Below are 24,400 nucleotides of genomic sequence, written 5' to 3'. Positions count from 1 at the left end.
GCTTGACTGATGTGTGATAACCAACCTACTGTGAACAGAAGATACCGAACATCCCCTCAGTGCTGACATAACTATTGAGCTATTACCTGTGTTTCAGGCAGGGTGGGTTGCTATTCCTCGCAGTGCTTTGAAACTCAAAGAGACAAAAATATGTCTTCAAGGATCTCTTCAGAGCTCTAATGATTTGAAGCCTGAGCATGTCAAAAGGCTGTCTTTTATGTGTTTTCTTAGGTGACTTGAATGTCTGGGGACACTTAGGATTCAAGTAGGCTTAGGAAATCAATGGGAGTTCAGCACCTAACTTATTTAGACTTTCTCAAAAATCCCAGTGGAAGCTCAGCCGCAAAGCACAAGTCTTTGAGAGCAGTAATTATCCCAGAGCAATACACTTTTATTTCAGACAACAATGCCGTCACGGGGAGCTTTTCCTAACCCATCACAGTCCGCATGCAAAGATGTAATTGATACTGGCTAGGACACCCAGGGACATCACTCCATAGTTGCTTTGCTTGCTGCTGACTCCATTCACATTGCATAATGGTTTCTCACAGCAAGAAACCCTCCGATAGGTTTGGTTTTGTTGCTGACTTGTTGCTGGACACGTTGGAGAACACATCTTAGAGATGACATATTTAGGCCTGTTGGGCTCTAATGCAGAAGAGAGGGGGAAAAAAAGAAAGAGTAGAATGTAAGAATCATGGTTAAAATGTTTCCCTGGCTAAATCTGCATTGGTGAATAAAAGGCAGCCAGGGACTAATCCCCAAGGCAAATATGACTTCTGCTCAGGGCTAGCAACAGTCTGGCCGTGTCCACACTGCTGCAACATGATGCTGATCTTCTCTGGGTTCCATGTTTCATCTGTCCCTAAAGTGGAATTAGCATGTGTGGGTGGCTTTCAGTTCAAGCTGCCTGAAGCAATGCTCAGGCTGGGTTGCTGCCCACAAGGGCAGTTTTCCTACAGCATAAAACCAGGGGGAATGTATATTGTATGACCTGAGATTTGGTCTGAGAGCACATGGAAGTGTTTGAGGGTACAGAGCCCCAAGGACAGACCTGAAGGATTGTGCGTGGCACAGAGAATCAGCCATGGTGCAGTTTTGCCCAAACATTTTTGAAAACAACTCTGGGATTGAGTATTGCCATAGCAAGAGCTAGCTGGAGCCGTCAGCAGAAAGCTGGGGGGAGCTAACCATGAAGCAGTGCACACAGCCCCAGGCTTGACTTCACTCGCTGGTGCTGCTCTATATGTATCTTCAGCATTTCCCCAACTCCTGGTAACAACATCAAGTACACATCGACACTTCAGTGACTGCAATAGCAAGCAACGAGGTCAGTGTTTCCTAACAGTTGGTGATCAGGGCTATCGTTTCCATACGTGGCTGTGACTGGGATGAAAGCCCATTCCTGGGACTGCTCTTCAACAGCACAAACAAGGTGTTGTTCAGAAACGTACTTGTTCCAATGTTGTTACGGACAGTCACACAGTATTTGTCTTCCTTTGCACACATGGAAATGGTCAAACAGTTCTTGTTGGACTCCTGTTCTTGGCACACGTAGCACATATATGGGTAAGCTAGGGGGGAAAAAAAAGAAAAAGAAAAAGCACATTACATGGCTTAGGAACCACAAAACTACAATCCAGGTATCTCCATGTTCCTAGTTATAGTCTGATGAATGCTTGTGTGTGAATGACCAGTGACTTTCTTTATCCCTTGACCCATGGCAGCAATGTTAAATCCCTCTCTGTCTCATATGTCTCAGACTGCAAAGTGTTATCGATCTGTTTGCAATCTCTGGCAGCAGTGGATGTGAGTGGAATTCAAGGATTTGGGGTCTTTTATGATGGAGATTATTGCTGAGCAATAGCTCCTCTATCCTGAGAGCTCTGTCGTGTGAATTGCCAATTATTACTGCTCAGTCGCTTCTCCTGGGCAAGGCTAGGCAGGGCTTGCAAGGGAGAACTTGAGGATGCCCGGAGCATTTCAAGGAGGTGGACAATGCCCAGTGTCCTACTTCTCTTTCATCTGGCTCATAGACTACTGACACGTATCCTTTCTTGTGGTCAAATGCCACTAACTGAACTGGCCTAACCTCAGTCCTAGGAAGTCTGGTGAGAGTAGTCAGATGCTCTGTTGAACTTCTGCATACTACTGTAAGATAGAGAATAAATGGGAAGTCTTAACCAAAAATATGATTTAACCAGTAAACGCAGATTTGGTGAGATAATTCATACATCCGTGATACAAATACAGAAGATGACTGGCATGAAGGGCAGGCAGTGATGAGTTGTCTTGTCTGTCAAGGATGTACACACTTGCCCTGAAATCCAGAAGGTAGTAGGACAGACCTCTGGAAAGCCTCTGGAAAGTAATGATAAAAAGTAATGATAAAGAGCAAAACCACAGTCTGGATGAGAAACCACACCAAAGTGTCTGCAGAACACTCCCCAGCTAGGCAGATTAATTGATTTATAGTTTTATGGTGGTGGTTGGGTTCTGAGCTTGCAAAATCACCCAGAGAAAAGTATATGTTTCTGTGTGTAGGTGAGGGGATGAGTTACTTTAAAAATATAGACATTTTTGGAAAGGGAAGCAAACACAGTGCAAAATGCTTGCTAAGTTCCTGGGAACAGTCTGTCAGTATAGAAAGGTCAGAAAGCAACTTGAGGACACGTTTCTATGGGTGCAGGTTTGCCTGATAAGAAGTCAGCAGCAAGAAAGTGGAAGGGCAATGTAGGTCAGAGAGACCATTAAACAAGAAGTTCCTGATGGAAGGGAGAGGATGGGAAGGGAAGGACAAAGTTATCAACTGTTGATGCTGAGAGGGCCATGACACTGTGTAGGTTTTTTGCTTCGTTCATCACTAAAAGAGTTGAATCTTCATGTACAGGGTAGAGGAAATGCAATAAGGTTTTACCCAAATTTTTGGCATAATCTTGAATGACATTGTTATGAGCAAGCCCAGGAAATGCAAGCTAGTGAAAATGCAGCAGAATGAGTGCAAAGCCAGACATGAAAACACATTCACAGGGTCGTTCGCAAAGGTAATTGGTCAAACCAGTTGGAGCAATGCAACTCTTAAGGTTCTCCAGAGCTCTGCTGTGGGCTCAGGGCTATACAGTATCATCACTAGTGACAGTAGCAATGGGATAGAGGATGCACATCACATTTTCAGGTGATGCCAAGGTCAAAATAGCTGAAAACATACTATAAGTAGAATTCTAAGTGATGTTGACAGATGGGTGTAATAAAAGAATGAAAAAAGAATGGATGCAGTTCAATAAAGATAAATAAAAGAACGAAAAAAAGAATGGGTGCAGTTCAATAAAGATAAATATATTACACTAAGATAAAAATCAGCCACTTAAATGTAGGATGAGGAACAACTGGTTGAGTTACAATTAAGGACGGGAGTGTAAACAGCAGGAGCCAACCGTGTCACAATACAGCGATGAAAACAAACGTCACCCAAGGTAACACAGGCAGCAATGTCATGTGCAAGATACGCAAAGTGGCCTTTCTACTCTGGCAAGGCCTCAGCTGGAACACTGATGACCAAATCTGTATGCGGCACTTCAAAAAATATGCAAAGCATTTGGAGAGAGACCAGAGGAGAGGAAGGAGAAATGGTCAGAGATCTGGAAAATATGACCTCGTAGAAAAGGTTGGAAGCATTTAGTTTGTTTAGTAAAAATGATACAATGCTGAAGAAAGACACAGTAACCCTCTTCATGCAAGCAAAAAGAAGCTGCAAAGAAGAACGTAATAAACTGTTCTACACATCCTATGGTGAAAACGCAAGAGAACTGTACAAAAAGGGATGTTAAAAGATATTAAGACTAACTTCCTAAAGGGATGAGGGTCTAAGCGATTCCAGGCTCTAGAATCTTCATTGTTGAAAACTTTCGAGGACACATTAGACAAACATCTGCCTGGTTTCGTCCAGCATTAGAGCAGGGAAAAGGATCACGACCTTTTAAGATTTCTTCTGGACATGAAATATCTATAACGATGAGTTCATGGATGCAAATGGCAACCAACCCTCTTTGGCGGGCTTTGAGATCAACAGTTTTGATCAAAACTTGCTTATTAGGGTCTTTATTGGGACCCCAGATACATGAGCAGGATCAAATAATGGTTGTCTCCAAGATTTCCTTTGTCCCTGTATTAGGCTAGAAAGTTGTGATCTCTTACTCTTGAATGTAAAAGCTTTGATATTAGAATTACCAGCTTTCTCCAGTCTGGACTGGGCTACAGAAAGGTACTGTATAAAAGGCTGTCCTTAAGTCCATTTGGAAGCTGACGCCAATATAAAATGTCATCATCCTACTACAGCAATAAGGTATCCCACCATGAATATGTGCTACCAGAGTCTTGGATCTCTATTAACTTTCCGCTTCATCCCGCGTAACACTGAGGATGTTGCCTTTGATAATTACTCTCCTCTGTCCATGTTGTGTCACTGCATTCATGAATCCTTTCATTTTTTAGAATTGAATACCCCTTTCCCCACCCCAAAACTGGCCAAAGCTTCTGATCTTCCAGGCATGCTGCAGAACCATCTGTCCAAAAAATGTAGGAGTAGGGGGTTGATACATCAGAGAGCAAGAATTAATTAGATGCCTCTTTCTCAACCCCTGCTAGATATGTATCATGGTTTCTGGGAAACCATCAGGCGTGGGGGAAATATTGGCAATCTGGTCATTATTCCTATGTGCAAGTAGAGATGTAGCAACATATGCATATCAGTCCCAGAAGGAGGACACACATTCAGAGTACCTCAGACTTCCCTTTGGGAGAAGGATGCCTTTAACTTGACATATGCACTGAAAAGCTCTTTCACCTCTGCCTCTGATTTAATCTATAAAAATTCTCACTGGTACATCTCCTAGGGAGCAAGGCACATGGCAAACCATGTGGTTCACTACAATGGGGGAAGTAGCAGTACAGACAAGTCTGTAAAATACTCAAAAACTGATACGGATTAGAAAAATATGTTTTGTTATGCTTTCTGGCACTTCCAACTTGCATCATTTGGGACAAGCCTGTAGATCACTGTATCGATACAACCTGGCATCCAGCGCCGCACAGTTAGAGCTCTATCACTCAGTACTGCCTGCTGGAAAGAAGTTTATCAGGATCTTATTTCTGCAGCACATTGCTAACCAATGTGCGAAAGGAAGTTGGCAATAGCATGACTGCAGCTTTGCAATACTCCAAAGTTGGTGACAGCCCTCTAAATTTTTGCCACATGAAAAGTTTTCGCCATTTTCTCTATAAGCCTTATCTTAACTAGTAGCAGCATTAGAGGCTCACCTTGCTCCACACACAGGACAGCAGCCAACAAGGTGACAAGAGTAGTCTTCATCTCCACCAGATCCTCTCCGCCTAACTGGGAAGATGTTTGGAGAACAGGTTATATACGTTTTGAACGGCAGCAGTTTTACAGGTTCCAGATGGCTCGCGGGTGGACATGAAATCAACCCAAGGGTGTGTAATGTGCATGTGGGAGTTGTCCATGCTAGAGCCCATGGAACAGGCTGGCACCTTGGGGAAAAGTCCTTTTAGCAACATATTTCTTGCTCTTCTGGTTGTATGAGTGATGGGAAATAAGGACCTGCTCTTCTCTGCTCCAAGTTTCTTCCTTTACTTCCTCCTGTTTTTCCTCCCAGCAGAAGCAGCAGCTGCACTGACGAAATATCGGAGCCCGAAGGCACGGGGAGATAGTCCTAGCCATGCATTTTTCTAATCCCTTTGGATAGTCAGCACATGATGCACCAGGGTTCATACCGTTCATTTCCTTTAATTATTCCACAGTACCAGAAGCTCAGACTCTCAACTGGCCTACACTGGTTTACCTCTAATAAAATCAGTGTATTTTACACTAAATTAAATTAGCTAATGGTTAGTTAAACAGAAGATTTTCCTCAAATTTTCATGTCAGTCTTAATTTCTTTATCCATTTTCCATTACCTGTAGTTAATCCCTCTGCTTGCACCTCTCTTGGTTGCAATTCTCAAATACCTTATACACTTTTTATTTAATGAAGTTTTGCTTCTATTTCAGGGATCCTTTAGAGGGTCTGCTTTTCTCCCTGCTAAACAGTTTCTGGAAATCAGACCTCCATTTACGATACCACAAATTGGCATCCTGGAATTGAAGCTCTCCTTTGAAAAAGCCATCTCTCAAACTGTCTCTTTTTCAATCTCTCCTCTTAAATCACTCCCTTTTCTTCTATTTCTCGGTGTTGGTCTGCTCGGAATTTCTTAAAATCTGTTTCTGACATTCTGGAAAATAGATCCTGATAGAAGGTGCATCTTGTGAGAGCTCAAGCTACCATCTCAATGGAGCTTCTTCCAAAGTGAGATTAGTCCTGGTCAGCAGGTAGCAGAACACGCAAAAGAAAAAATTGCCAAATCCCCCTTTTGTTGGCAATTATGGAATAACTTAACAGGCAGTTCCCTAGGAGTAGCCATCGGTAGGGTATTTTTGTCTGTTTCTAGTATGAATCATTCCAACACTGGATGATTTCCTTATCCATGTGAGCTCCTGATATGTTTCCAGGCTTTCTTAAACTGCTCCTAGAATGACATCATCAGGTGGTGAATTCCAGAGTTATTCAAGCCCGATGACAAAACAGACATCCCTGCTCTTGTTTTTGGAGGTTTGTGAGGTCAGCAGGTCACATGCTGGTGATGATCAAATCAAGACTTCTGCTTGCAGAAGGCAATTCATTTTACTGCCTAAGTGTGTTATAAACAGCTTGATCTTCATAATTAGTGGGTGTGTCTTCTTGCTGGTATTTTGCAATGAGGGTAAAAGGAAGCAACCATTTTTTCCTTTTTTTGGTCCTATTAATTATCCTACAGACTTCTGTTATATTCCTTTTCCCTTCCTCCACGAATGAAAGAGTGCTATAACTATTGCCATAAACCCTCTCACGTTAACTTTGCCAAAATCCTTTTGTTTCTACATGAACCTTTGTGCAACAGGACATTGGCTCAGTGCAAGTCAGCTTTGGAAGAGAGTGGTGAGGCTGACATCCCCCACAATGCCAACAAACGTGTACTAGGGAGAGAAAATTGAGTAGGAAACAAGCTCTTCTATGTCAAACAGTAATCTGGGAGCTGTCTCCAGGACATTAACATCTTCCTTAGTACTTAGGTGTCTTGAAATGCTGGAGCATGCCCTCTTGTCAGCATCTGGAGAGGGGTAATTGCAGCACAGTGACGGGGTCACTGCAATTCCTGCTTTCTCAGGACAGATTACAAAACTCAGTGCAGTCAGAGGCAACACTTAACCAGCCGATGTGGGGAGGGTGTCTCCTGCTGCCTGGCATCACAGCCTTCAGCCTGGCAGGTCAGCCAGCGACACCAAGTGAGAAGTAAGGTTGAGGAAGACTGCAAAAAATGCAGGAAACCTGAGTCACCTCTGTAGAGCAACCTCATCGCTATCTGTTCAGGAGAACTAAAATGGACCTAAGAATGGAGCCATGAGTTGGCTATATGACAAGAGAGCAGCAATTAATTTTGAAAAAGGGATACTTTTGTCACTTTCCATGGCTTCCAGAAGTTTTTTAGACCCAGTGAAGACCTTGCTTTGATCTTTTGCATCCATCTTGTCTCTTGCTTTGTCATCGATTCACTGGGTGTTAATAGGATCTGGGCAAATAAGCAGAGAGAAAGGGAAGAAATTTCATGTTCTGAGGGAAAAGGCAGCCAAATTATTTGAGGAGAGCAGAAGGCAGCATAGATCCTTCAGAATCAGTGGTGGTAGAGCCCTGAGTGAGGGAAAAGGAGGGCCAAGATTAAACCACTTCATCCAGGTGCCTAATTTAGGCAGGAGAAGGTCCCTTTGGCTGATTCAGGTCCTGGCGCAGTGACTCAGAGCACCGAAAACTGAGCTCTTAGATAATCCATGCAGAGAGAGCCAGCTACCTCCCAGGAGCAATCCCAACTATTTGAGTGAGACGCTCATCTTCTCCCTGAGAGCCCTTCAGGCATCCCAGATGTCTCTGCAGGGCAGCTTGCCACTCTCATCCAAGGAGTATGCAACCATGGGGGCCAGCAAATAAGAAACCCTGGGCGTAGGGATGTGGAATTAGGCAGCAGCATCTGCGTGGGCAATGTCACATCAGGGTTTCTCAGGAAGGCTGGCAGAAAGGAGTCTCCTCTTACACAACACCCGTTGCCAAGGGAGGGCTCACTAAGGGAGCTTTCATGGTTTTAGGACCTCCTGTGCCTCAGGGCAATTGCTGCTCCCACCTTCAGATAAGGACTCTTTTATGTAACTTGAGATGTGGGTCAATCTTTGACCCACATGCATAGGTTGTGTTGCTGGGCAGGAGGGAATGCAAAACCTATGGGATCAGGGAGAAACTAGGCAAGAGGGAGGCAGGCTGAGGCTCATGGATGGAGCTGTTCCCTTAGGGATGGGAGTCCTGACTTCCCAGTGCTGTTCATAACTTCTCCATGCAACAGCCGTAAGCAGACCATGAAACCCTCCACGGCAGAAGCAGGCTCTACCACATGCCTTCACCCCCTTTGCCCACATCTTTTTATACCTTTCTTCACGTGCCAGGTTCCCTCCCAACACAAAATGGAGGCACCTGCCAAGTTCCGGTAGCACAAGATATGACCTTATTTGAAACCTGGATGCCAACAGCAGGTCTGTATTCACAAGCTCAGCAGGACAAGACCTGGGGCAGTACTAACCCCAGCTTGGCCTTTACCTGTGCCAACCAGCATCGTCCCCAAGAAATTCTAAACCTGTGGATAGCAAAGGCTGAAGACTTCAAATAGTTCAGTTGTTACCGCCTTACCATCTGGGCGTGTGGCAGAGTATGGCCATCGAAGGCCACAGAAGAGTTCTTGGCTCATTGGAGATATTCAAATGTGTGTGCCACTTGAATATCTCTAAATCTGGCAGGAGGGGAAGAAAGGTGAATGGAATAGATTAGACAGAAGAATGGAGCCAGTTCAACTGTGCGATGGCAGTGCAATAGAAATCATGAGGACAACAGAGAGTCTCATGGCTAAAGATGGAGTATCCTTGGCCAACCTTGTATTTGCACTGAGGAGAAAAAAATGAGCTGAAGCTCTCACAAGAAAATAGAGGTTGGAGGTAAAGCCCAGACTAAGACTGGATGAAGAAGCCAACGAGGAAGACTGGAAGAGAAAACAGCTAGGGATTGCATAGCTGGGGGTCAGATGTGGATGGGAGGAAGGGCGAACAAGAAGGGATAGGAGCAGGTTGGGGTGAGCTGGAACCATGAGACCACATTTCCTTTGCAAACCTGTTATAAAGATCCAGCTGTTTCCGAGTGTTGTTGTTCCTCTGCTCTCGGCAAATACCCGGCAGAGTGAGCAAAGCGTGTAGCTGCTCTCCCTGTGCAATGAGTCTACAGAGAGAAAACCAGCTGGGTGAGCTGCGCCCAACTAATTACCCTGGGAGATCTTCGCTGGGGTAATCCTAGTGGAGAGCTTCAGCTCAGGAGAAAGCATTTCAGCCTCCTGTGACTCAGTTTGAATGAGCAAATCTCTCATTCCTAGATAAGATTATCCACAAGGAAGGTCAGTGCAGGGGAATGAGTTCCTTCAATTTTAACCCTGAGAGGAAACTTGACAAGCAAACATAAAAGATTTATTGTCAAAGTTAATGATTTGTTATAGATGAAGCTGAAATTTCCAGGCTCCAGCAGACACATGGCAGAAACTGTCTATCTTTTCTGATGATTTTCCTTTAAGCACCATGCAAGATACTTTTCTCCCCTTTCAAAATAATCCTTAATGCTTATAAAGCAATTTCCACTGGACAATCTTAAATCAGTTTAAACAAAACTTAATGCTCAAGATCCCTTCATGTTGGGTCCCTCCTTGTCCCCTCTGTTTGCTTGCTGGAGAGCTCAACAACCGTTTCCTTTCAGCCAGCTGACCCAGAAGAGAAATTGAAAGCGAGTTAAATAGAATACAGTTTACTCTGAAAGGGAGTCGCAAAATGACAGTTCTGCCAATGCGGAAAAAAAAAGAAAATCTGGGGAGAGGCTTCCTGAAGTGAATGCAAAGCAACTGCAATATATTTCAGCGTTATTTCAATTCGACTTGCAGACTAATGCCTCCGCTTTTGTTGCTGCTAACATGGATGCATCCAGCCGCTACGACCGATGTACCATACCACACAGTCACACAATAGAATAAAATAACACTTTATTGTGCCCAGCTTCTGTTTACAACTATAATATTAAAGGCTGTCTCAGAGCAAAATGATACAGGGCAGAAAATGGTATAAAGGGAAAAATGGCACACGAAGAACAGGGACAAAATGAAGGGGAAAAAAATGCACGGAGTTATAAAGGCCAATAGTAGGAGAGCTGGTGACTGCATGGTGCCCTTCTGTATGAGCAGGGCTCCACATCACGCCTTTCTCTTCCAAACACCATTTTGAGGTAGGGCTGTGCTCTTGTGCGTTGTCATCAGGGCACGGAAAGAGCAAAAATATTTGCTGATGGGATGCGACCTTCCAGGCAGGAGAAACACGGCAGCATTCACACTGTACAGATGAGAGTTTGATCCCTTGCAATGCAATGCCAAGCAGCTCCTTTCCCCCCACCCCAGCCCCTTTAAAAACCCAGCCGGAGGATGCACGCAAGACTGGCCAAGACGCCCAGAGCTATCATAGTGTAGCTGGTTTTCACACTGCTGGCACCGCTGATGTTGCACAAGGAAGTCTCGCAGCAGCTGGTAGCAACGCCGGCTATGCCGATATTCAGGTCAATTGTTGGGCAAAATGCAGAACATTTCTTGGTAATACGCTGGTTACGGTCATTGCCTGAAGCGGGAGAGAGAGAACAGGGAGAAAAGTCGGGGTTTTTATCTCATGTGTTTTTCACAGACCAATGATAGACCAGCTGCACAATATCCAGAGGGGAATACATTGTTCTGTACTTAATGCTGCTGGTTTCCCCTTGGACCTTGGCATACTGCATCAGTATTTGGGTATATGTGACCTATGGAGACCATCTCCAGGCCTTACGACTCCTCTGCTGTTTTCAGGGGGCCAGCTGAGTGCAATCCAGGGCAAGAATTTGGAGGTTTAATGCATTTGCACAGTGCAAGATTGCAAGACATCATCGTCACCGTGCCTTGGGATTGCTCCTTCAACAGTACCTGGCCCTTTCCAGTTCCGCCACCTCATGAGCATACATTTGAGCTTGGAGATGAGACAAGGGGTTTGTGCGGAGCAAGCCTCTCTCTTCCAATGTCTCCCTCTCCTGGGTGTGTTTAATCAGCAGTGCAGTATTGTTATGACATATTGCAACAGGGACGGGCTATGCTGAGTTCCCACCTGCTGCAAGATTTGCTGTCTGTGTGCTATGATCGTCATTAATTCTTCCACCACACCTCATGGTGGGAGGAGGCCCTGCAGTCAGCCTAACCTGAACACCCTCTTGTCATCAGAGCCTTAGAAAAGCTTCACACTTACCAAGTCCCGTGGTAGAATAGGTTGTGAGACAGTACTTCTCATGGTCAGAGCATGTGGTTGTACCAAGACAGTGTATGTTGGAAGATGCATCTTTGCATGTGAAACATGTCAAAGAAAAAGCTGCAAAAGAGGCACACAACACCCATCAATCACCTCTAGAAATATCCATAGGAGCACAAAACTGGTGGTGCTGGTCCAGATGGAGGATCTGTCAAGCCCAGCAGCCACAGGCCAACACCATCCTTGGTGCGTGAAACTTGGCCCCAGCGACTCTCCTGGACCCAAATTACTTTAAGCTCAGATTCCTGACACTGATGTGGTTTGCTCATTTAGTAACCCTCAAGGGATCTTCCTTCTGGATACTTACTTGAATCCATTTAAATATTTGGCATCCGAAGCATGCTTTTGGAAAGAGCTCCCCAGCCTACTACCACTAGCAGCATGAAGCTCTTCTGGTTTCTTCCCAGCCTGGCTCCTCCAAGTCCCGGTTGCTGGCCACTAGTTCTTGTATGGAAAGAGACTAGGTAATTCCTGTCCACACTCATCCTCTTCAGGTCATCTGAAGAGTCCTGGCCTACACGTCCTTTCTCAGAGCACAGAGACTAACAGTGAATTATTTAAAAAATCTTTTTGAATATAAAAAGGAAGACATACTCCTAAGAGTAACCCCCCTGGCCATACTAGGCATGACTATTTTGTTGCATGCCCCCACAACGTATCTCTTCCAAATGCTGGGAAGATAGATGCTTGCATTTGACTAGTTCATTTTCAGAGCTCTCCTGTGCTGGGCAATCCTGAACCTGTAGAAGACAGGGCTCAGTAAATCACCCCCTTGGCTGCAGTAGACTCCTTTTTACAGCCATGCGTGGGTGATGACTGCCTAACACTACAAAATGTGTACATCTGTAACTGCATCAGCAAAGCACTGTGCTAATACGAATGAAAGAAAACAGCTTGCATACACATAAGCTAAAGCAGTCATTCATAGCAAAGAGATCCTCCGGGAAGGTTTCTTTGCATGATAAGGGGAATTTCCTGCTCATCTGTTTATCCGGAGCAAACACTCCTGCAGTAATGTAACCCACCAGGGATTAGGCTCATTCTTCTCATTTCTAGGCTTTCCCCATCTACGGCCAGTTAACACCCGTCTTATTTTTGTACTAGCACCATCCTCTGTCTTCTTTTCCCTTTGTCTCCCTCACTCTTCTTTTCCCTTGCTCAAGCTTCTTTGCCCTTATTGGTGCCTTTGCCAGCAACGTCCCAACCTCATTGCTGCCCTTGTTTGACCTTAGACAAGCTTATCTGGCCCAAACAGGCTCTCTGCTCCCTATCGTCCTACTAGCCCAGACCTGGCCCCAGCTCCGACCGTGACCCAGGTGACCAGGGTGTGCACTGCATTTCATAGAGCACCACAAAAATGCCTTTTAGGGTACTATTCATCCTTCTCTGTCTCTGTGGAAACTGTCTTCTCTCCCCACTCCAGCTAACAGCCCCTTTGCCCTTTCCATGGCCACCCAGCACTGACCTTCACTTTCCTCTTGTGGTCTGTCGTCCTTGCAGATCCTACTCTCCCTCTGTTGTCTCTCACTGAAGAGCAGCTAGCAGAGGACACAGAGGCCAGGCAACTGGGCTTGCAGTGACTCAGATCCCATCTCCCTCTGGTCCCATGCTCAACACTCTTACAATTTCAGAAGCCTCAAACCTGGCCCCCAGATCGCTCTGACTTGATACCAAGACTGCTGCAATTTGCTCCCTACCTTGGTCACGGTCATTTCCATCTCCAGACTCTCTTGGCTGTCCTGCCTGGCTCTTGCATTCGGTATTCTCCTGACACTGCAGGCTACATTTTTTTTTCTCAAGTCTGGGACCCTCCTTTAGACTATCTGTACTCAAAGCAGTGAGGCTTCATGATCTTCTTGTGCAAACCCCACACAGACACATTTCTGCTCCACCCCACTGGGAACCACCCTTTCCTCCCAAAATAACTGTACACTAGAGCAAAGTCCCCAAACTGGATTTTCCAGACATATAGCTCATTTTATTCCTTAATTAATGCAGCTTCTTTAATCAAGCCTATTCCAAGAAAAACTTCCTGAATCTATGCAGGAAACAGTGGAGCTTGTTACACGCCCAAGTTCTGTTTCATCCCAACCTCCCAAAGTTGCTAATTTAAGAGTACATTTGTCCCAAGACCTACATTTGTCAGGTAGGACAATTTTGATCCTCTGTCCAAGTACGTACAGCAATTGCTCATACTACTGAAAAACACTTCTGATTTTATTGCATCTGTTGAGGTATCTGTTGCAAGGAGGGCTGAGTGGGGAAGGGAACAATATTTCTTTCGACACATTCCCCGCTCTGGATTCAAAGCTGGGGTTAAACCAGGCTGCCTTTGGAGGTCTCCTCTCTGTGCCCAGCAAGTCCTCTGCTCTAACTGAAAAAGAATATTCCTCAAGGAAGATTTTCATGTGAATGATTTGAGCCACCCAGATGAACAACTTAGATGTGTAAAGCATTAGCAAGTGCAAGTGCCAGCAGATGCAGGATTTACACCGTTAAAATCAGTCAGGTTCAGAATTAATTGGAACAGCAACCAGTCTTCTGGCTAGATTGCACAGTGAAGTGGTGCTGCGTATGTGTTAATTTTCACCAGCTCCTTTGGTAAGTTTGCTGTCTCATTACGTGATCTTTTTAAAAAAAATGTGATCACAGTTGATAAGCTGCAGGAAAGAACCCTTTTATTGCCCTCAACTTTCTCAACCCCGTTGAGCACAATGATTTAGCACATGCCAAATTTAAAGGCTGTGAAGTCCCACAGTAAAAGCATTTACAGCCTCAAATTAAGTGTGAGCCTAAGTGCTCTGCTAGACCCAGATTAAAATGTCCAGTAATTTGCAGGTAAAGTCCTACAGCAGAGCCTGAGAAAAATTCAGTTTGCAATAAGGCAAAAGCCCCCCAGGCTGAGGAAATCAGCTATTCCCCTGGAATAGTCAGAGGGATATTCAGGACATACTCTGTTCCTTGCCTGACCCACAGCCCACCCCTGTGCAAAGGGGGCATCTGCCAGAGGCAGCGGTGCTTGGCAGAGCCCAGCCAGGCAGAGTTAAAGTGCACGTTCCCAGTGAATCTTTCCCAAAAGAAACAGCCACCAGTTTTCAGAATGAGAGTGGGACTCTGCATCTTCATTCCAGACCTGGGATCAATGTTGGCAAAGTTGTACCTCAAAGCAACAAGCTGCAAGAAAGAGATGGGAGCCAGAATTGCACCTTCTTGTGGCATGCCTGTCTATACCAATTTAGGTAATGATGGTTTTTAACTGCAACCAATAAACAAGCAAGTAAAAAAAAAAAATAATCAAGCTGTAGTTAGTTACATGTCAAATTTGCAGCTTTATTGTACATACTGCCCTTTGCCTGTCCAGCTCTGTATATCCCCCAGCTAACCCCCCTTCTCACGGAGCTGCACCAGGGGCTCTCAGCTGCCTACACTGAGCCACTCCAAGGGCTGGGCTGGGACTGCACCCCTCAGTTGAGGTGGGTATCTCATCCCCCCCTTCAGCTCCTCAGCGTCCTTCCAACTTCAGGTGGCGATACGTCCCCCAGCTTCTTATCCTGAGGACTGGAATATTCTCTAGAGCTTAATGACCCTCCAGCTTTACCATTCGTGCTGCAAAATCCCTTTGTCATCCTGCAATATCAAAGACATGCCCCAACTCTGGGGGTCTCGCTAGCGCAAAGAAATCCTCGGAGACTCACCATTCTCTGTGCACAGGGCTATGATGAGCACGACAAGAAGAGAAGTCTTCATCCTTTATAGGTCTCGCAGCCTCCAAAACGAGCAGGGCTCACCCAGGGCAGGTTTTATACCTCTGCAGTGTTTGCTTTGATGCTGGGATAATAACTATAGGGTTGCTATGTCAGGTGGTGGATAATAGAGCGTAATGTGTCAGGGCTTGTATGTGGAAGCATGCTTTGTTGGAAATCTAAACAGGCATATATTCTCCCCCCGCTTCTTTTTTTCCTAGTTGTTTCACAATGCAGCTTGTTCATCTGGTTTAAAGTATGCAACAGTTTCTAATTCTGGATAAGTGGAGGAAAAGCAAAACACAAAAACAAAACAGCGTCCACGTGAGAAGAGGAATATTTTCCTTTCCAGGTCAGCTCGGGTCTCAGCGCAGGCTGCATCCTTGAAAATCCTGTCCTCGCACACTGTTTTAGTACATATGGAAATTGATTGAATTTGAATTTGAAATTGGGATTGAACCTTCTACAAAATGTCTCCCAGGATTGTCAATACAGCTAGATCAGAAGAGCAGTATCCTTCCACTGCATTTCATGGGGGACCAGACATCATTTTCTATGGGCCTTTTTAAGAAAGCAGTTCAAAATCATAAATGTTTCTGTTCTAAAATTGGATATTTTATATGAGAGAAAATGTTCTCTTACTAGAAAATAAATCCCACTAGGCAATGAGAATGACCACTTAAATTAAAAAGTAGAAATAACACCCACTCCCATCATATTGAACAAGCTGTGATTTTTTTCACAAATTACAAAAAATAAATGTCAGGGAGAAAAAAACAAACCAGTTAAAGCATAGAGAATGAGGGATTGCCTGATCAAGGATCTTAACTCATTAAGTCTTCAGAAAAAAAAAATCATAGCCAGCCAAAATTATGTGAAATGCCAAAGAGGAGTACTCCACTGGATTTCCATACGGTGCTCTTTATTCCTCCTTTTTTATCATGTTTCATCGTATCTCCCTGTATAAAATCAGAATCTTTCCCATCTTCTTCTGATTGCTGTTGCTTTTTCCTCCCACCATTGTCTTTCTGCCATCTAGTCGTGGGGACGGAGGCACAGTCCCAGAAACGGTCCAGCTGGGTCCCTTTCACATGACACTCAGAGCTGCAGGAGCAACCCGCGTGCCCCAAGCCTCTGCCAGCAACTCTGCCCCTTGCTGCTCTCCATCTGTTTTGTTTCCCTTTTTTCTTAGTCTCAAAGTTGCTCAGATTTCCATTTCCCGTTGAATATTTGGGCTTTCAGTATGACCCATATGAGTCATTACCTCATTGAAAAGGCATGCCCAGTTCTTGAGGTGGTGTAACTCTTTCCAACACCTCTAAATTGGACGTATAAATATTGTTAGGATGGAGACCTGTGTGACTAAGGTGAAGAAACTTCTGCTTTCTCAATAGGTAGAGCATGAAACTCAGTTGGAACAGAGGTGGCAATTAACCAAGAAAGCTCAAAGGAGGGGCGTTGCTTGGCTTCATAAGACCAATGCCTTTGTAAGGCACCAGGCAGGAGGAAAACAGAAGTTGGCACCCTCCATGCCAGGCACTGCAACCCTCTTCCTTGTGAAATATTTTATTTTCCCCAATCCAGAAGGGATTTCATGAGTCTTATTGGTAAATCAACTTTTATTGCTGACTATTTGAGGTAATAGCAGAAAAGGGGGCTCTAGTCACAAGGCGATGCCATTCTGCAGCCCGTACGTTGCACTGCAGAGGCAGCCCACGTTCAGATTTATTTCAGCCAACAGCATCCATTAACAGGTACAGAAATAGCAGCTCAGCCAGGCACATTTCTTTTTTTCCCCTCCCTTCTAGTCTCATCCAAGCAAAAACTAAAATATCTCTTGTCTTCTGCAAGCTGCTGAGATTTTGAGATGGCAAAGCTGTATTTCTTAAAGGAGTTATCGCAGGATTTCTGACAGTTGAGATTTTCCAGTAGATGGTCCTGCATTCTTCCAACCAGTCCCATATGTCCCCCTCAAATTAATGTTATCTTCATCCCTCACCAGGGCCAGGTGAGATAGATTGAAAAGAACCCATGGGCGTAGAAAGGACGGATGATTAGGACACCAAAGGGACCAAGGCAAAGGAGAAGATAATATCACAGTTTACAAGTATTTGGAAGCTATGAACTTCAAGATGATTTTGGAAAGAGTAACATGATTTAACTGGGGGTGGAGAATTGGGTGGAAAGGCTTATTTCCCTTGACACAATTGCTGAGTGGAGAAGGAAAGAGAGTGTTTTGCTCATCTTGTTCTAAACCTGGTTGAAACTATCAAACAATTGAAACTGGTAAACAATTTCTTTATTTCGGTGAAAACGTGTACTTCTCATGAAACAAAAGCTGAAATTTAAAAGTATCTGTGATGCTTGATTCAAATCTTGTTTTTACTAAATGTGGATTTTCAAGTTAGCCAAAAGCTTTGAGAATAATTTCAGAAATTATTGTGACTAACGTATAGGAAAAGTGACAGGAAAAGTGGTTAAAAAGAAGTGCAAAACCCCAAGTTTCTGTTGGTTCCTCAGCACAGAAAAGCCGTAACGCTACTGTTCTGCAGTTGGCCCATCTCATATTTAAATAATTGCTAGGACACCCTCATTGCTCAAAAATTAAATCTTTACAGGATGATTAAACGTAATCCCATCTTCACAGCCTTCAGCCAGCGCTGTGGTTTCTCCCCGTTGCACAGAAACACATGCACTTTGCAGCCTGTCTTGAGCGCTGGTGGAGCAGGACTCCCCTCAAATCCAGCTGGGTGGCGAACGTCAGGGCTTTTTTCCAGGTGCCACTTCTATACAAGCCCTCTTGAAATGCAGCACTGCAGTTATAAACTGCTCAGCTGGGAATTACGCACCTTCAAGCAGGCACAGAGGTTCCCTTCCCATGAGGACAGATTCCAGCAGCACCGTCCTCATCTTGGACATCCCCAGCATCTTGGGGTGGGACCTTTACCTATTTTAAAAGCTGAAACCCCCCACCCTGCAGAGACCACACGCGAACTTTGCAGCACAGCCAGGAGCACAACCAATACCTGGCAAAGCCCCAGTCCCATGTGTCGGCACTTACAAAACAATTCTTGCTGTTGCGTGCAATGGGAACAATGCAATCATCTTTGACCTTTCCAGATTGACACCGTCATTCGTTAGCGCTGAGTGATCAGGCAGAACATCTGGCTTTATGGAGTGTCTGTCTTGAGCTGCTGGATGCAACTGAGTCAACTGAGAAAGGCAGCCAGGAGAAGAGTCCCAGGTGTTAAAAAGAGGAATTCAATGTGAAGTAGATTCAGACTACAACCCTTTCTGACAGAGCTGTTTTCTCAGGCTGATCTTAGTGTGGGTATAATAAACACACTCTAGAATAACATAAATCTTTATTTTGTCTGACAATCGTCACACACGTGCTATCAAAAGAGCTTTCCCAGGAAAAATTAGTACAAAATAACAAATGATACAGGGGAAAAAACAGGCGCTACACTGCCATGCCATTTTGTGGATGGGACCTGAAGCAATGTCTTGGAAAAACAGGTAGCATAGACCCTGTTGGGACACTTGACAGAAGATGTTGGTTTCTCAGTTGGGGAATACCTTGTAGGTTCTTGGGTTGTCACATCTTCTCCCACCCCTCATCACAATCCTGCCCTGATGACACAGATCAAACTGGCCACAATTCCCAGGAACATCACGGCGTAGCTGATTTTTATGCTGTTGGCACCACTGAAATTGCACAGGGAGGTACTACAGCATTTGGTGGAATAAGCCGCCACACCGAAGTTCACGTTCGTCTCAGGACAGTCTACAGAACATTTCTTGGTGATGCGGTGTCCCATGTCCTTGCCTGGGTGGAGAATAGACAAGAAAGGAGAGCTGTGATTTAAGATTCTTCTGCAAGAGCTGACCAGAGGATATTGCACCATACTTAATTTGCAATGCAGCAGTAACGGCTATCAGTGGATTTGGTGAGTGCTGGGTGAGTGTCCACACAGTCTGGATCAAATTCATGACACTAGAAAGTTCTCGGTAGAAACCCACACCATGCTTCATGTAGGACAGCAAAAAATCACTGCCAATGCATTTTCGGTTTCTAAAACCCCTTTACTTACGGCCAACCCCTTTTGGTCCTCCATCACAAAGCACATGTGTGAGCTCTCAGATCAAGCAACAGGGTCTGCTCATGAAAATCTGTGTGCTCCAGCCAGCCCTGCCACAAGGTGGTGAGGAACGTACCCCAGGTGGTGGGTCACAGGGCACCACTGAGGGATTCACACGTTTTATGTTGACAACCTTAAACTTCAGTGATCAACAACTACTGCCCTCAAAAAACTATTGCGCATCTGTGTCTCTGGAGGAAAAAAAGAAAAAAAAGCTTCTTGATGTGTTGCTGGTACTTACCAAACCCAGCAGAGCTGTATGTGGTTGTACAGTATTTCTCATGGTCTTCACACTTGTAGGTTTTAAGACAGTTCCAGTTGGAGTGCTCGTTGTCACATGTGTAGCAAAACAGCGAGGAAGCTGGAAAGAGCGCACATGACACATGTTAGTGGTTTCCAGCAACACCCTCCTGGGAAGAAAGTGTCAGAAGCCATGTCCCTTCTTGGAAAATACAAGGTGAAAAGTGTGTTACGAACAAACTTTCACGACAAGTGAAATAAGAAGTTGGTTTTGATTAATGAAGCTGAAAAGGCAAACAAAGAGAACAAAACAAGTTTTCTTTCTTTACTTGAGATTTTCAGCGATTAAAGCTGAAAACACATTTTTTCAGCCTGAGCAGCACTCTCAGGTGACCCTTCTTTCTCACCCAGGTCCACATTGACCTGGCTGACAGCCAGCCTGCAAAAGCAGAGCTCGCAACCTGCCCAGCTGGGTCTAGTATAGCTCTGGCAAGGAGAGGATGAACTGGCACTGTTCTCAGGTGAGAGCTTAGTCTTTAGTGTTTTCAGGCTGCATCTGCAAAACACCGTACAGACATGAATTAATTAAAGCCTATGACACCCCTGTGAGCTAAATTACTGAGCAGAGAGCCACATTAAAGGGAGTTCCCTGGAAGAGGTTGCTCTGGACAATAGAGAGATTATTTCTACCAGCGCCTGGAACAACATGTTCTCAGTGATACCATTAGCAGGGCTGAGCCAGGTCTATTACAAAGCCAGAAGGGAGTAGGATGTGTATTTCTGAACAAAACTGAAGTAAATTGAGTCAAGTTGCCAGGCTGGCCAGCTGGCCATGCTAGAAACACAGGCATGTGCCATCTCGTTCCCTGGAGATGGATTCACAACTGGTGGAAACTGTTTCCCTCCTGTTCAGAGTCCCATAAAATGCTCCTCATTTCTAAGCAGGGGTGACAGAGGCAGTTAAGTTGCTCACGGGACAGCCTGCTCCGTTGCCCCCAGTGGTGGAGAGCTCTTGGTTGAAGGTGACCGAATTGCAAGCCAGGGAGGGTCCTCCGTTAGGTTGAAATTTCCCTGGCTCAGTTCCTCCTGGCTCTTATTTCTGCACAGAAGAGCCCCTTTCAATTGAATTTCAACCTATTTTTAACAAGGAAACACCTCCCAGGGACTCTCCAAAGCCCAGCTGCTGTTGATTCAACTTCACCTCTGAAGTTGAACCTGCCCGTGACACTTGGTTAGACAATTCCAGAAGCAGTCTTAAAAGAGAATTAAAAGCCATTTTAGGCCCTATCTACTCCAGGTAGGAGAAGAAAAGGTCTTCCCTCTGCATATGGGGAGCTCAGGTGCCTTGGGTACAGCTCTGCAGCCAGCTCTGGGTGCCTCAGCATATGACTGACTGCCTTGCTCTGAAACCTACCCAGATGTTCTTTTCTAGTGCCAGGTGTTGCGAGCGCAGGTGTTCTCCATAACAGCAGACAAAATTATCCTTGTTGCATCCTGGTTTTAACATCTCTTTAACTGACTATTCAGCACTCGCTGTTTCTCCAGTACTTGGATCAGTTGAGCCTCTCACCTCTCCTCTGGAGGTCCCCCAACCTGAGCTGTGGGCTACTGTGCTCTTGCAGACCATGCCAGAGCAATCCCAGCTGCCTAGCAAGTGTTATTGCTGTTTACAGTCCCTGTAGCTCTCTTGTATCTTCTTTTCTGCCAAATTTCACAAAGTTATTCAAACCACTTCCTGCTGCAGATGGAGCCGAGACCCCAGCATGTGCGCGAAAGCAACTGAAATGTGCTCATGTTCACTGACTGATGCAAGGAAAACCCCTCCCAGTCAGGAAACAATAACAGCTTAAACCATTATAGCTCTTATAAAGCCTTGCCTGCATCTGGCCTCCACCCTCCATTAGCTCTAGTTTTGCAAATGCAGCCAGAAATAACCTTAACGGTGCAAAAAGGCTTGCAGTATTCCTTGGGATTGCAAATACAACCACACAGCCAATGTTTCTCAACCGCATATTTCTATACAATTATCTAGTTATATCTGCACCTCCTTTTGAAAGAGAACAAGCACAGAGCGTTGTGGATCCCATTATAAAGACACTCACTCCCAAACACTTAAAAAAGCTCTTCAAACCTACGAGCAAAGAGCTCTTAGGCTTTCAAATATCTGCCAGCAACCTAGTTTCTTAATTGTAATGTCATTGTGGGAAATAAAGTGAAACGCTGGCAGAAGATGCGGTGTCAACACCAGACCTGTTACCTTTATAAACAGCTCCTGAAGTTTCATTCAGGAACAAAAATAAAACCAAAGGCAAAACTGTGAGCCCAGCTTAATTCCTGTTAGCGTTTTTCAGTTCACATGTCTGTCTTCAGATGTGAGTGGTCAGAGCTTGATACTTGAGGGTGTGAGAAACCAGAGCGGTGAGCTTCTCTGGGTGATGGGCACCTCGGCAGAACTCACCCAGAAGCTAAGACTCAACCACACTAAACAGTGCTTGATGCAGGTGACGCCAAAGAAAAACTGCCATACCAAGACTCAACCAATTGCAATAAAAGCTGTCAAACCTTCTTGTCCCTGCATTATCTCTAATGTCTTTTCTGGTATCTTCATCCTCTCCATCTGGCTCTCCCAGCCTCCAAAGCTCCTTACCTTGCTCAGCACACAGGACTGCCGCCAGCAGGGCAATCAGAAAAGCCTTCATGGTCGTCGTGCTCTCAGAGCCTGAACAATGTGGGATGGTGCACCACGGTAAGGTTTTATACTGGGACCGCGTTTACTTTGACTTCCTTTGATTACAGTAATTTGAGGTTTGGGGAGTGACAGCACATAAGATGTGATCAGTGATGGGTGTGTTTGTGCGTAGGAACCTATTACGAGGCTCCAGGTAGCAATTTTTTTTACATCTCATTCAGATCCAATCTTTTTTTCCAAGGCCTACTCCTGCTGACCATGTCTGCATTGCTAATTTGGGGAACAATTTATCTGACTCAAACATGGGAGTCCCTTCTTACTCTGTTGGGCTGAACCACGAAACCTGGAGCAAAGAAGAGGCAGCTGTGCCAGTCTGGGGTGGCTCATCGCTTGCAAAATAGTAGGTGTCACCTGGCATCCTCCATCCTTTCTCTCTGCCGTGATATGAGAGCTTCACATCTGCGGGAAGCGGGAAAGGAGGCAAAAAAAAAAGATTTTCGCTGGATCGTCTGCAGTCGTTCAGAATTATCTCACTAGTACTAAGGAAAGTGCTTTAAGCAGAAAACCAGCTTGTATCATTCCTGCAACGACACTATTTGTGCCTGGGGACTGTCACTCAGAGGATCCCATGGGCCAGGCAGGAATGGGGTCTGATGCTTTTGTTTTTCTCTGCTTCTCTGTCCTCCAGAAGCATCCAGGGTTTCCAAGAGATGATGTCTGTTGCTACCTGTAGACCAACTCTGGACTCTGTCAGGTTTTTCCAGTCTCTCATGACCTTTTCAGTCCTTCTGGGCTTCCTCCTTCTGCTCCCACAACCACTTCATCACCTCTTTCCAAATGACTCAGGATGCAGCAGACTCACAAAGTGCATGGAAATGGCTGCAGGAGTTAAACGATGAAAGGGAGTGAAAATGACTGAGAAATAAATCAAGTCCTGGTCAAGAAGACATCTCCGCAGACCAGAACCCTTCATCTTTAGAGAGAGAAATGACCAAGGGGAGCCCAGAGTCAAGGTTTGTAAGGTCACAAATGATGCGGAAACAGAATAAAAACAGCCAGTTGCTCTTTCTTTTCCCCAAATTACTCCCCAAGGAGTTGGTGCATAGGCTTTTCCTCTGATCACCTGTCTGCAGGATCCTGGGCGTATGGCTCCTTGCCAAACCCCTGTGACGGGTCTTTTGCTTCCAGTCATTCTTCCTTTGCTCAGTTCCTCCTTTCTACAGCAGCTTCAGCCCCCAACAATTTCTGTCTCTGCCTGTGCCCAGAGCAGGGTGGAGGGGATGAGCATCCAGTTTTCAGCCTTCCACTCTGTTCTCTGGATGTGCCCTGACCTTGAGCATGAATCTTTAATCATCTCCTCTTTTAGCAAGGATGCGAGACACCCACGTGACAGATAATGTAGCAACTATACTTAGGAAATAATCTATGAAAAAACTATATTCTCTGAACAAGACTTTGTAAAAATACATGCGTGAGTGGCATCAGGCAGGAAACATGATCTGCTAGAGCATGGGGGGAACTAGTAGGTATTAGTCCACACGTTTGTTCTACATATAATAGACAGGCTTCTCTCAGCCAGCTGGTGAAATGGAAACCAGAACTTCCTTCCCTTCCATCCACATAAAAAATCCAGAAATGAAACTGAATTATCGCACTGAATTCAGCTCACCTTGGAGCCAACCAAGCAGAAAAATGCAGCTCCTCAGCAGGGAGAAGGGAGCAATGCCTGAACACAGCCCACAACAAAGAAGAAAAGCTTTGAAACTAAAACAAATAAATGAAGAGTAAATAAATGACACTGTTAAAGCAAAGTGCAGCTGAATAGAAAATCTGCAAGTGAGAAATGGGCTGTAGGAAGTGGAAATGTGGGAAAGCATTTAAATAGATTAGAGAGAGGGAAGGTTAATAATAATAAACAAGATTAATATTTCACCCAGAACTGGAAAGAGAGAAGGAGTTGAGAAATATTGGCACAAAGCAAAATAAATCAAAGCAAACACACAAAGCTTGGGGGGAAATAATTAAAGACAGGCAAAGTGAGGGTA

The 24,400-nt window shown here is 44.9% G+C and overlaps 3 protein-coding genes across 3 annotated transcripts; all 3 read right to left on the bottom strand.

Annotated features, from left to right (window-relative positions):
• Window positions 1-436: 436 nt before the first annotated feature.
• LOC104264247 (lymphocyte antigen 6E-like) lies at window positions 437-5,368 on the bottom strand. The gene is made up of 3 exons (XM_009821230.2): window positions 5,317-5,368; window positions 1,455-1,574; window positions 437-648 (listed from the first exon to the last, which is right to left on the bottom strand). Exons 1-3 carry the CDS (start codon window positions 5,366-5,368, stop codon window positions 437-439), a joined length of 384 nt encoding a protein of 127 aa, XP_009819532.2.
• Window positions 5,369-10,618: 5,250 nt separating this feature from the next.
• On the bottom strand, window positions 10,619-15,288 carry LOC104264248 (lymphocyte antigen 6E). Its single transcript, XM_009821231.1, has 3 exons — window positions 15,237-15,288; window positions 11,482-11,601; window positions 10,619-10,827 (listed from the first exon to the last, which is right to left on the bottom strand). The coding sequence occupies exons 1-3, from the start codon at window positions 15,286-15,288 to the stop codon at window positions 10,619-10,621; spliced, it is 381 nt and encodes a 126-aa protein (XP_009819533.1).
• Window positions 15,289-18,904: 3,616 nt separating this feature from the next.
• LOC104264246 (lymphocyte antigen 6E) lies at window positions 18,905-22,365 on the bottom strand. The gene is made up of 3 exons (XM_009821228.2): window positions 22,314-22,365; window positions 19,668-19,787; window positions 18,905-19,113 (listed from the first exon to the last, which is right to left on the bottom strand). Exons 1-3 carry the CDS (start codon window positions 22,363-22,365, stop codon window positions 18,905-18,907), a joined length of 381 nt encoding a protein of 126 aa, XP_009819530.1.
• Window positions 22,366-24,400: the final 2,035 nt, after the last annotated feature.

The sequence above is a fragment of the Gavia stellata genome, chromosome 3 (assembly GCF_030936135.1).
Source record: "Gavia stellata isolate bGavSte3 chromosome 3, bGavSte3.hap2, whole genome shotgun sequence".
Taxonomy (NCBI): domain Eukaryota; kingdom Metazoa; phylum Chordata; class Aves; order Gaviiformes; family Gaviidae; genus Gavia; species Gavia stellata.
The sequence above is the reverse complement of the archived record's forward strand: the minus strand, read 5'-3'. Positions and strand labels throughout refer to the sequence as shown.